The 12,463-nt window shown below is 31.6% G+C and overlaps 1 protein-coding gene across 1 annotated transcript in view; it reads left to right on the forward strand.

Moving 5' to 3' along the window:
• The window catches only part of LOC106458184 (DNA ligase 1-like), a 42,434-nt gene extending 32,462 nt beyond the window's left edge, over positions 1–9,972 (forward strand). Inside the window, exons 7-8 of the mRNA XM_013917654.2 lie at positions 3,261–3,504; positions 5,487–9,972. Of these exons, the coding sequence (XP_013773108.1) occupies positions 3,261–3,504; positions 5,487–5,813 (571 nt within the window). The 3' untranslated portion in view covers positions 5,814–9,972. The remainder of the gene's footprint in view (positions 1–3,260; positions 3,505–5,486) is intronic.
• Positions 9,973–12,463: the final 2,491 nt, after the last annotated feature.

Consider the following 12,463-nt stretch of genomic DNA (forward strand, 5'->3'; position numbering starts at 1 on the left):
CATGCCGACTTGTTGAGGAAAGTGTAAAAGATCATGCCGACTTGTTGAAGAAAGTGTAAAAGATCATGCCGACTTGTTGAAGAAAGTGTAAAAGATCATGCCGACTTGTTGAGGAAAGTGTAAAAGATCATACCGACTTATTGAGGAAAGTGTAAAAGATTATTTAAATTTTTAAAGTATCAAATTGGATTTTTGTTCAATAAAAATCTTTCAAATGCGACTGTAGCTTTTTTTTCCCCAAAACTTTGTCTTCAAAATAAGGGTGCGTCTTATACACCGGTGCGTCTTATATTCCAAAAAATACGGTATTTAGTTTTTATGAAGGGATCACTGATGTTTAACTGTATTTACTGTAAAAACTTTAACCCCTGTATAGGAACCTACTTAAAGCTTTTATGGTGCCTATATAGATAATATAATGTTTTGGGACAACATGGGACCTATTGGTCCATCTCAGCTGTTCCATCCTCTAAACTAAATTAAAATAATTTTTAAAGAAATCTTAAAGCCAACCCTTACCATTCATAAACTTATCAAGCTTTTTCTTAAACTCGCTTAAATTTACTGCCTCTACAACATCCGAAGGCAACCCATTCCAAAGGCCAACCATGCTGTAAGAAAAATAAAACTGTCTTAACTGAAGATGACTCCTGTCCTGCCAAAATTTATATTTGTGTCCCCTAGTCATATTATTCTCGCTGTTTAAGTATGAAAAAAGATGATGCATCAAAACTATCAATTCCCTTTTCGATCTTAAACACATCAATCAGATCCCCCCCCCCCTAACTCTTCATTTTTCAAGAAAAAAAAAATTTGAGAGATTTCAACATCTCCTCGTATGACAACCCCTCCATTCCAGGTACCATTCTAGTAACCCTTCTCTGAATCTTTTCCAACAATTCAATGTCTTTCTTAAGGTAGGGAGCCCTTTAGACTTGTATTCAATATTTCTGTAGATACAACCTAAAATCCTATTTGCCCTACCACTAGCAACAGCACACTGCTTGGATGTCTTATAGATGGATGTGATTGCTAGAATACATATAGCTTTTATATAAACACTCTCTGGACTGATGAGCACATTTCAGGTGTCAAGTGCATACCTGCATATTAAACATGCAAATTTAAGTAAAAATAATTCTGACTCTAATTAAACATTTTTTTTTTACTCAATAATATTTTAAATTTGATATTTTGTCATTTTTTATCATTTAGTTAGTCTAATTTGCAAAGGAAAATGTGCAACCATTTCTGATGATGACAAAACCTTCTTGAAATGTTGTACATTTGCTGCTATGTTAAACTTGAATTAAAATTTTTCTTCATCACCCATTCAAGCCATCTCCAACCATTATTCAAAAAGTATTGCTTGTAAACAATGCACTTGTACATTTTTGTATGATTTTTTTTTTTCTGTCCAAAGGCATATGTTTATATTTGCTAAGAAAGTATCATCCCTTGAAAATGTAATTCTCAAAGTAATTTTCTCTAATGCAGTTTTTTTTCTCTTTCTCTGATTTTGTTAGTGCAGCTCCTCATCACACCGTTTTATGACTTCACAGCATATAGTGTGAACAACTAATAATGAAAATACATACAGGCCAAGTTTAAATGCCACTGGATAGAGCAGATTGTTAACACTTTATGTCAATGTAGAGTGATTAAAGTGGTGTGAGAAGTAATTTATTGATTTGTGGTAATCGGATGTAAATCCTGCAGAGAAGAACAATAGAATTTAGTGGGTTGTTTTAGAAGACTCGGTAACTAAAATATAAAAATTGGAAACTTACAAATTAAATAAGGAAACTTAAAAAAGTAAATTCAATAAAAAATGTATTGCAATACTCAATTTCTTAACATGCAAATTACATTGTCATAGGGTACCTGTAACTCAGTCATTTGTTTACACAAAACTGTGCAGCTATAAAAATGGCTTTAAGTATATTCTGAGAGGGTCAAAAAGCAGCTGTAAAGCATAAAAACTAATGAACCCAGATTTGAAAAGTCTATTAGCTTTGGCTATAATAATAAATAATGTATACTTATTTGGTACAATATGCGATTGTTGTAGAAAGAAGTAAAGGGTAATTTAGATTAATTTCTTCTTTTTCAACTTTTCATCTAACCATACATTGCTGATTTTACTAAAATAGATAAAATTTAAAGTTTTACTGAAAAAAATGTGATAATCATTTAGGAGGTTCTAGAAGGTGTGTAAATGAAATACAGAAACTGTAAGATGAAAAGAAGTATTTTTATTTTTAGCATGAAAATCACCTTTCACACAGACTGGTTCAGGAATGTTAATTCACAAAAAAAACCATTGTACAACAGACTTGTAATGTTTACTAAAAGCTTGCCAGATTTTGTGAATATACACTTAGTACATACAGAGTTATAGTATGTATAGTTTCATGATTACATAGTGGCTACAAAGTCAGTCTGATTTTGGACAGTTAAATAGTATGGTAGGCAACAGCAAAATATGCAAATAACTGAAATGTGATTGTAACCGTTATTTGTGAAATAATATTGTGTTAAAATAATGTAGATAAGCAAAATATGTATATTTATAAAAATATTAATTGATCTTGACCAAAGATGACGATACCTAACCTGACCTGATTCCATTGTAAAAATAAATTTTCACCTTTTTTTTTTATTATTAATAGGCAAAAGTACTGACTACTACAATCAGCAAAATAAAGTATTAAAAGAATACGTTAATGAATATTAATCAAGTTGAAATTTATTATGCAAATAAAATGGAAATGATTTTATCAATGATAAAAAAAAAAATAAAAAATTCTAAGATGAAATTTATTATCTTTTTTTTTCAAATATCTCTCAACAAATTATGGAAATTTCACATAATAGAAAAAGATAGAAAAACTAAATTGAATTATATGATTTTTGTAAAACCAAAATTATATAACTTAATTAGTTTTTACTACATTTCATGTACTTTCATTAAATATTACCATTGTGAAAAGGACACAAATCAGAAGATGTTGGTGATACCCCCCCCTCACCCCACCCCAATCCAGAAATGACTGAACTGGCAAATAAAAACAAGATGCAATCATTGAATTCTTTCCAACTCTAATGAAACATGTTTTGAGTTTCAGATGATAAGATTCAGGAATATATCTCAGTCTAATAATCATTATAAGAAGTTACTCAAGTATTACATCTATGTTAAATTATTAGGTATCAAATATGATCCAGTATACATGAAAATATGTTTTTTTGGTTTGTAGAGTTGACACTAATTTAGATGACTTGTTTGGTAAGAAAATGTCACCGCCTAAAACAGACATAGAGACAACACAAAGCCAAGCTGCTGTTTCTTCTACTGTCACTTTTGATGTTGCAACAGCTTCTGAAACTGATAGTGTATCTACTTTCAATGTTGTGAAACCAGTTCCTAAGCCCAGAGCAAAGAATATTTCCACTTGTAAGAACTCTACATCCCACCATGACCCAGTGTCTTCAAATAATGAGGTACTGCTCACAGTTTAAGTTGTGTGTTATTACTTGTTGGTATATAATTATACATAAGGTTGAATATGTTATATTAAAACGATTTTGAAGCCTCACCATTTTATTGCAGTCCATGTCACCACATCTGATTGTGCTGCATCTGATGACTGTGTTCATCTTGACAATAGCCCTGATGCATAATTTCCATTGCAAAAAGCTCTTTTGTAAGGCTGCCATTTCCAAAACACACCACTCTTCCCTGTTGGCTTTTCATAATCCATCTATTTTATGAGAACAATGGTTTACTAGCACCTGTTTCAACACTCCAACCACCCAGAAACTGATAGAACAGAAAATATGATTGGAAAACCTTATCTTGGTGACGCCACACCCCATTGACCTCATTTCCAAATGGATATCCTTCTTGATTGTGTTGCTTACTGTTGCCTCTGGAATGTGGATGTTTTTTTTTCACTGACCTTTGTGAATTCTCATCAGAGGATGCTGCACTTTGCTTACTATAGCTGGGGTATGGCTTTGTTGCAGGTTTCTTTCTTAATGGTCATTGTGCCCCCAAGTTGATCTATATTTCATTGTTTTTCAATGCCATTAAGTCTTGGAAATGCTTAATGCCCAAATTTAACACATCTTTATGATTTAGTGTAGGAATATTTTGCATCAGAAAGGACTGTTCTGTACACTTTCCTAAAGAGAGATTTTTAGTAGCATCACACTACTTAGGAAATACCAAACATTGTCAAAATATAGTTCTGATACATTCCACCTAACTTTATATTGGCTGTGGTTGTCACATGACTTGCTAAATTGAATATTCAAAATCGTTTGAATATAATGTACTGAAATCTGTATACCTTCTAAATACTATTTATATAATCTTGATTGTAATGTGTTTTTAGAGTTCTAATATTAATGCTATAAGGATTCCAAAGTAATTAACAATTCCATAAGTTCTAACAGCCCTCTCTAACACTTCTTGATAGAAATGAAAAGAAAGAATATTGGACAGAGTATTTTAAATATTTTGATATATAATTACCCAAAGGTCCACTTTTTAGGATGCTCTATGGTTTCTTCTTAATTTTAAATATTCTTGTATTTGGAAATTTGTTTTCACTTTAACAGTTATGTCAAGAACAACTTCAAATAAATAATGGAAAGGGGTTGTATTGAGTTAGTGTTTAAAAATATGAGGAAGGTATCAACAACAATCTGGTTAACTAGTTCTGTATAGCATGCATTGTTAGGAGAATTATTTTAAGGGTGTAACAAATTATGTTATGAATGTCTGGGCCTTTCAACATTTTTTTTCAGTTTATTATTTTAACTTTTGTTAATTAAAAAAAAATCAAATTACCCAAGACTCACTCTTCAAAGTATTTGGCTGTTTCTCAAGCTGAAACTTACAAGTTTTCTGTGTGATTACAAATTCTGATGTTTCAGTTCTTTACCAAAAATTTGAACATTCATAGCAGTATGTAATATAAGGCACTGAAAATTTTAAATAACTCTAAATTTTGATAGATTTCAACTTGCTATTGTATAAATTCTTGGCTCCTGGTGATTCAATTAGTAGTTTTCAACTGCTGATTGGAGGGAAGGCGACTGACTCGACTAACTTTGTTGTCAATTGCTACTAATCACTTAGCTCTATCCTTATGTCTAAGTGGGGAAATAAAATTTATATTTTTCATAAAATTTTATTATGCAAATCAGCAAATTCAAAGATATCTGTCTTAATAATGTTTTGTCTTATTAATTGTGATAATATTCATACTAAACAATGACAAATAACTTAAATTTTACGAAGTTAAGTGTACTAAACATTTATTTATTTCTGCAATCTCACTGAAGATTCAACAAAGTGCACACCAAAATTTTTATTGCATAAAAGATATTTTGGTAAAAGATGATTACAATAAAAATCAAGAAAATAACATTGACATATAACATAACTTTTATAAACTTTTTCTCTTTTTTTTCAGGAGACTAAAAAGCAGTTGCAAGAAGAAACTTTCAAAAAATGTAAGCCTACACCTCCTCCTAAGCCAGTTTCTGTAACCAGTGTGAAACCCGTTCCTTTACCAAAACCAAAGATTCTTCAGAAACCTGTTGCTGGCAACCAATCTACTCATTTTCTCGGTGCAAGTAAAATGTCACATCCTTCTGCAGAAATTAAGCAGACACAAACTTTAGACAAAGAGGTAAACAAGCTACCTGTTGAGTCAGAAAAAACAGAAGACATTGACATTGTAAAGTATATTGAAGAAGAACAAAAGTCAACACAATCAACAGTGAGTCTGTTTGACTAAAAGTAATCATCAAACCAAAAATTATATCAAGTTATCACATATAATTTTGAAATATTCACATGACAGGATAATCTGAATGATTTCTGAGATTGAGCAATTATTGTGATCCTATTTGTAGTTTGTATTTTCTTAAGGGCACTTGTGGAAGCTAATTCATTATATTATGAAAAATGACCTTATTATTTGAAGGCTACCATCATGTAACACTTGAGATTTAAGTTAGAATTTTTATATCAGGATCATAGAAAATTGAATCCTCAGAACAAATTTAATCACTTGTTGATAAATAATTAAAGCTGTAAAAAGAAGGGTATGGTAATTTAAAGATTTATATCAGTTCTATGTTTAAGTTTACTGAATGATATGCACATTGCTTGTGTACACTATTTTACTATTTACAAAGAAATATGGAAAATATTGTATGACAAGGTGTGGTAACTTAATTATAGAATCTAATTTCACTGTAGAATGTTGTGTAAAATGTTTTGAAAGGTATAAGATTGTATTATGGAATTTTGTTATCAAAAATTCACAGACAAGGATGAAATGTGGTTAGCAGATATATAGAAATTATACATCAAAAGGATAGTGTTTTAATAATTACTTTTGTTGATTTTATACAATATTTCAGTTTTTTCCAACAAACATCTTCAAGTGTTGTGATTTGTTTGCTTGTTTATTTTGAATATTGTGTTTATGAATTGTATGTAGGATATGGCATGTAACCTGTGAAAAGTGCCTTTTGGTAAAGAAGGTGAAATAATACAATTTTTTCCCAACTCCATAAGTCTACTCACTTCTAACACCCAACCAGAAAACAATTTATCTAAGTTTAACACCAACCAATATCTGAGTTTTATCTGACAATTGACATTTTTGTGTGTGACAGTTAGTACTCAATATACTATGATATATCTTGTGAAATGAAACCTGTGCATCTTAGTAAATTCTCTTAAAATCATTTTCACATCTTTAGTTAAAAAACAACACTGAAAACAAATAGGTAACATCATGTATTAAGTTAGTATTAAAACATTTTTAATGAAGATCTGATAATAGTAACATATTCTGTTTATTTCCAGAACCTTTGTTTTTTTGTGTGTGTGTACATCTCAGAACAAAAATTTTTGATCCTTTGTGAGTTATGTACAGATTGATACGTTAACTTTACAAAAATGGCAGATATTTACTGTGGTAACGAAACTGCATATCAACTTCTAGTATTTAAGGATAATAAGGGACCTGTTGGTCCATCTAGACTCCCATCCACTAAACTACACACATAAAGTCAAAGCCAACCCTTATCATTGAAATATTTATCAAGCCCTTAAATGTACTGCTTCTACCACATCTGATGGCAACCCATTCCAAAGATCAATTAGAAAAATAAAACTGTCTTAGCTGAAGATGACTCCTACACTGTAGAATTAATATTGTCCCTTAGTTCTACCATTCTCACCATTAAGTACAAAAACAAAAGATGATTCATCAACACTATCAATTCCTTTAACAATCTTATACATCTCAATCAGATCTCCTTAATCTTCTTTCCTCAAGAGAAAACAACTTCAAAAATCTTAACCTGCCCACATATGGCAACCTTTCCATCCAAGGTATCATCCTAGTAGACCTTCCCTGAACCCTTTCCAACAATTCAATGTCCTTCCTAAGGTAAGAAACCTAGAGCCCAAGACTGACCATAATATGCCTAATATGGCCTAGCCAGTGGTGTATACAATGAAATTATAACCTCTTAGACTTGTATTCAATATTTCTTTAGATGCAACTTAAAATAATATATTCCCTACAACTAGCAACAGCATACTGGATGGATGACCTTGGAGATTGATCAACAAACGAACAAGATCCTTTTCTTCCATAACACGTATAGCTTCTATATGTGGTATCTTTACTATACTGATTTAAAGATCGTGGTTATACAATGTGTTGGATATTGTATTTATAAGAAAATTCTGCTCTTGAGAAAATAATTATTCAGTAGAGTATGTTAAATAACTTTGAAAGATGAAGGATATATTCATAGTGTTCACTTGTAATCTACAGTTTGAAAAATCAATCATGTGTATATAGAATTACATATATTTTCCAACAATTACAAATGGGATGTCTGTGTGAAATTTGATAGTTGCTATAGTTAGTCATTATGTACTGTATAAATGGATACTTTATTCTGCATTTCTAGAAATGATGTGTGCTTGATATTGTAGTTTGTAATTATCATACATAGCTTAATAGAGCTGGGCAATTTAATCAATAAAATTGATTACTTATGAGCAGCAATTACATTGATTAGTGCCATGCAATCTAATTGATTAATCAAAATTAGGTTTTTGATTCATTCCAACTATCCAAATAAATGCTATCTGCCACTGTCACTAATTTTGAACTACTGACTAGAGAGAAGACAACTGTGGCATCACCCATTGCTGACTTTCTTTTTCTTTTTTGAACTGCTGACTAGAGAGAAGACAACTGTGGCATCACCCATTGCTGACTTTCTTTTCTTTTTTGAACTGCTGACTAGAGAGAGGAGAACTGTGGCAGCACCCATTGCTGACTTTTTTTTTTTTGAACTTTTGACTTGAGGTAATGCAACTGGCTTTCATCACCTGCCACCAATCTTTTTTTCTTTGGAGCTGCTGACTAGAGTGAAGGCAACCGTGTGACAGCACCAGCTGCCAACCTTTTGTTGTTTTTAAATTGCTACTAGAGGGAAGGCAACTGGTTGGCTGCACCTGGTCCCAACTTTTATTTCCTTTATAGATACTATGGTTTGAGAAACACTGTATTAATCGATTAATGGGGCTGTCAATTAATCGACTAGCAACTACCACTAATTGCTTGACTCTATAGCTTATATTCTTAGATATTGAACACATTTTCAGTGACGAGGAACCCACTTTGAGACTAATAATGGCTGGAGACGGCTTGAATGGGTAATGAAGAAAAACTTTAACATAAGTTTAACATAACAGCAAATGTACAATGTTTCGACAAGGTTTTATCATTATCAGGTACAAAGTTTTTCTTCATTACCCGTTCAAGCCATCTCCAGCCATTATTGAACACATTTGTGCCTCCAGCTACATGCTTCATAATTGCAGTGGTATATTTATTGAATTAAGTGTGTGGTAACTGAAGAATTATAACGTTTGTGAAATGTACTAGCTTATCTTAATGAAAATTGTATACAAGTGTACTTGAATTATATATCCTTTCCCCCTTTATTTGCTGACCTTGTAGCAATGATATCAAAGGATTATTAGACAAAGTCAGTGCAAGCTAATTTTTAATTACATTCTACTTTACTTTTTCAAACAAGTGTTATGAATATAAATAATTACTAAACCCTTGAACTGATTCAGACTCTTTCTTTCAAGCTTAATTTGCAGTCACTTTGCAATTCACTAATTTATCGGAATATTTTTACTTTTGAGAAAGGAATAAGTATTAAACGTTTTGATGTTTTAATAACAAATTGCTTGAATTTTTCATTGGATGTCTGTTTTTCACATTGAGTAAAATCTATGCTCTATTGTGTTATGAATATAAATAATTACTAAACCCTTAAACTGATTCAACTTCCCTTCCTTCAAGCTTATTTTGCAGCCAGTTTGATGCAACCCAATAATTAATCATAATATTTTTACTTTTGAGAAAGGAATAGGTATTAGACATTTTGGTGTTTCAGTAACAAATTGTTTGAAGTTTTTGAATATCTGTTTTTCACATTGAGTAAAATCTATGCTCTATTGTGTTATATAAAAGAAAATGCTTTAAACAAGTTGCACTAATGTCTTTGTCTTGCATGTTATATATATATGGAAAATGTATTGGGTCATGTAGCTGTGATAAACTCCCTTTTGTTAGTTGTATAGGTGACAATTAACTTGTTCATGTACATTTCTACCAATAGAGATTATTTCTGGATGTTGCTCAGTTATAGCACAGAGAAGCATACTTGTATATGTATTTTGACTAAAAATGAGAACTTGCAACTAGTGTTGCCAAGATACATGAAATGTAGAAATTAATGTTTAGGTTAGTGACTATTGTTGCTTGATTGTAATAAACAATGTAACATTTGTGTGATATTGAACAAGAAAATTGTATGTAAAGAATAAAAATGATTTAAGTAGGTGTGTTTGTTTACTCTTTAATTTCAAATTTTATATGCCAGCTATACAACAGTTTTTTTGTGATAATTGCTACAGGTGTATCTGTAAGTTTTATTTGCTAAAACGTCATTTACAGTAGCACTTTGTAAACAGATCTGTAACTTTTATAAAACTTATTTAAATAATATCATTGTAATTTCAAAATAAAATAAAAATGGTGCAATATAATTCAAAACAACTGCCAAAAAGTTTACTTTTATTTAAAATTTTGTTTTTTGATTTGTTTACTTTTTCTGTTCAGGGGACATGTTTTGATTTTTATAACAGCTGACGTGAATATCAGAAGGAGGGTCAAAATATTTTAATATCATACCGAAATTATAAAATTATATAATTAGTATATATATATATAGTTGATTAAAGTATTTTTGTGCAAGTGTTTTTAATTTATTGTTGAAGTTTGAAAGTTTTCATTTAATTAGAAATGTTTTAGATGTATCAGGCAGTTATCTTTGGAAGACGATTTAGAAAATGTAGATTATTCTCTTGAACCTAAGAATTTCCCATGGAGTTTTCAAACTTTAAAACAGTTCTCTTGTGCTTCAGAATTTGTAAAGAAGTGTTTAATTGCTGAACAACTATAGGTTGTTAATGATTGTTATTGCTAGTGTTATAGGAGTTGTGTTTCGTGTAGAGTATTAAATATTTCAATCACTATAAGAAAAATAACTATAATTTATAATAAGTCATTTTGAGCTTCAAATGAACTTTCGCAACGCTGAAAAATTTTAAAATTCCGCTTTCAGATTGTTTTGATATAATAAAATACAATGACTAGGGCTTTCTGTAGGTATGTGTGCTTGTGGTGAATGTATTCAGTTTAGTGTATGTAATACAAGGCCAAAGGTTGTAATAGCTTTCAAAAAATAAATCCAATAGTTTTTGTTCGTGGGAATTAAGATTCACACAGGCTGGGACAATCGTTTATAAAGAAATGTTTTTGTTATGACCAATTAAGCATCTAACAACGAACTTTAAATATACCATTGGAAGATAGAACAGAAGTGATGAGTCGTTGAGGTATAAGTTTAAGACAAAGCGAACTTTTATATATTTTTAATTATTAAAGAAATGGCACTATCAATTCTTTCATCACTTATTGATTCAATGGAATCAAAAGTTACCATAAAATTATCTAATTATGATTTAGAAAATTACTTCCTGGATCTTTTATAAAATAGGATTAATTCTGATTACCCAATGGTATGAAACGTGTAAAAGAATTTGGTAGTATATTAATGAGCTTACGTCCTTTTCAAGAAAGAACGTTTGTCCAAGTATTAAGAAGAACAAACAAAAAATACTCGTTTATTCCTCTTACTACTTGGATAGAATGCTGAACCTTGAAAATGGCCGCCTTTTAAAGGCGGCCAGCTGAAACGTCTAAAATATAACTTTTATTCTGGAGCTTAAGTCGTTTTTAATGGAGTTTAAATCATTTTAAAACTTATTATGACTTCTCCATTTTTCACTACGACATACGAAAATTTATACTCATAAGAAAGTTGTTTTATTTGTGAAGTATACACTGAGTGGTCACAAGTAAATAGACACCTAATTTTTCGTCATTTAACTGATTTATGCTAACTAATTTGTGTTCACAGAGCACTATATAAATGAAAATGGTCCGCACACTAATTATCTTTTGTTACAATATGCCTAGAACTGAAGGTTCTCTCGAATTGTCAGATTTTGTTAGAGGAAGGATAGTTGGTCAAGCAGATGGTGGAATAAGTCAGTGGCAAATTTGGGAATCCTGCTTTCGATATTCAACAGAATCATCGTGCAGTTCAGGAAACAACTGAGCAGCGTCCGGGTCGTCCTGGTCCATCAGAGAGTATAAAAAGGGCTGTCAAGAAGAGCATCGAAATGGATCCCAGATTAACGACTGCAGAAGTTGACAAAGTTGGTGGGATGAGCCCGAAACCTGTTCAACGGATTCTCCACAGATTGGGTTATTGTTGCAGAGCAGCTAGACGGAAGCCCTTATTAAGACCTGCCAACATAGTCAGACGAAAAAAGTTGGCAAGTGATATGATGACCAAGCCTCTGGACTTTTGGAAGACCGTATTGTTCTCAGACGAATCAAGATTCGCTCAATTTTCGGACAATGGAAGGATATGGCTCATCAGATTGCAGCCAACTGTGAAGCATGGTGGTTTCAGCATGATGGTTTGGGAAGCTGTTTGAGTTGGTGGGAGATCGAGCTCAGTGGAGTGCGTCGGCAACATACATTTTGCGAAATACATCGAAATATTGGAGGAAGGACTCTTGCCACTCTATTCCTCGGGTTTCGTGGACAAAAACACAACGTTGTTCCAGGAAGATGGAGCACCGTGTCACACTGTTAGAAATACCCAAAAGTGGCAGGAAGAAAATGGTATTGTTACATCTCCGTTTGTTAATTAACTTTCCGTAACTTCGTTCCGATGAAACTTTAGTGACACAAGT

Source organism: Limulus polyphemus, unplaced genomic scaffold (genome assembly GCF_000517525.1).
Source record: "Limulus polyphemus unplaced genomic scaffold, Limulus_polyphemus-2.1.2 Scaffold426, whole genome shotgun sequence".
Classification (NCBI taxonomy): Eukaryota; Metazoa; Arthropoda; class Merostomata; order Xiphosura; family Limulidae; genus Limulus; species Limulus polyphemus.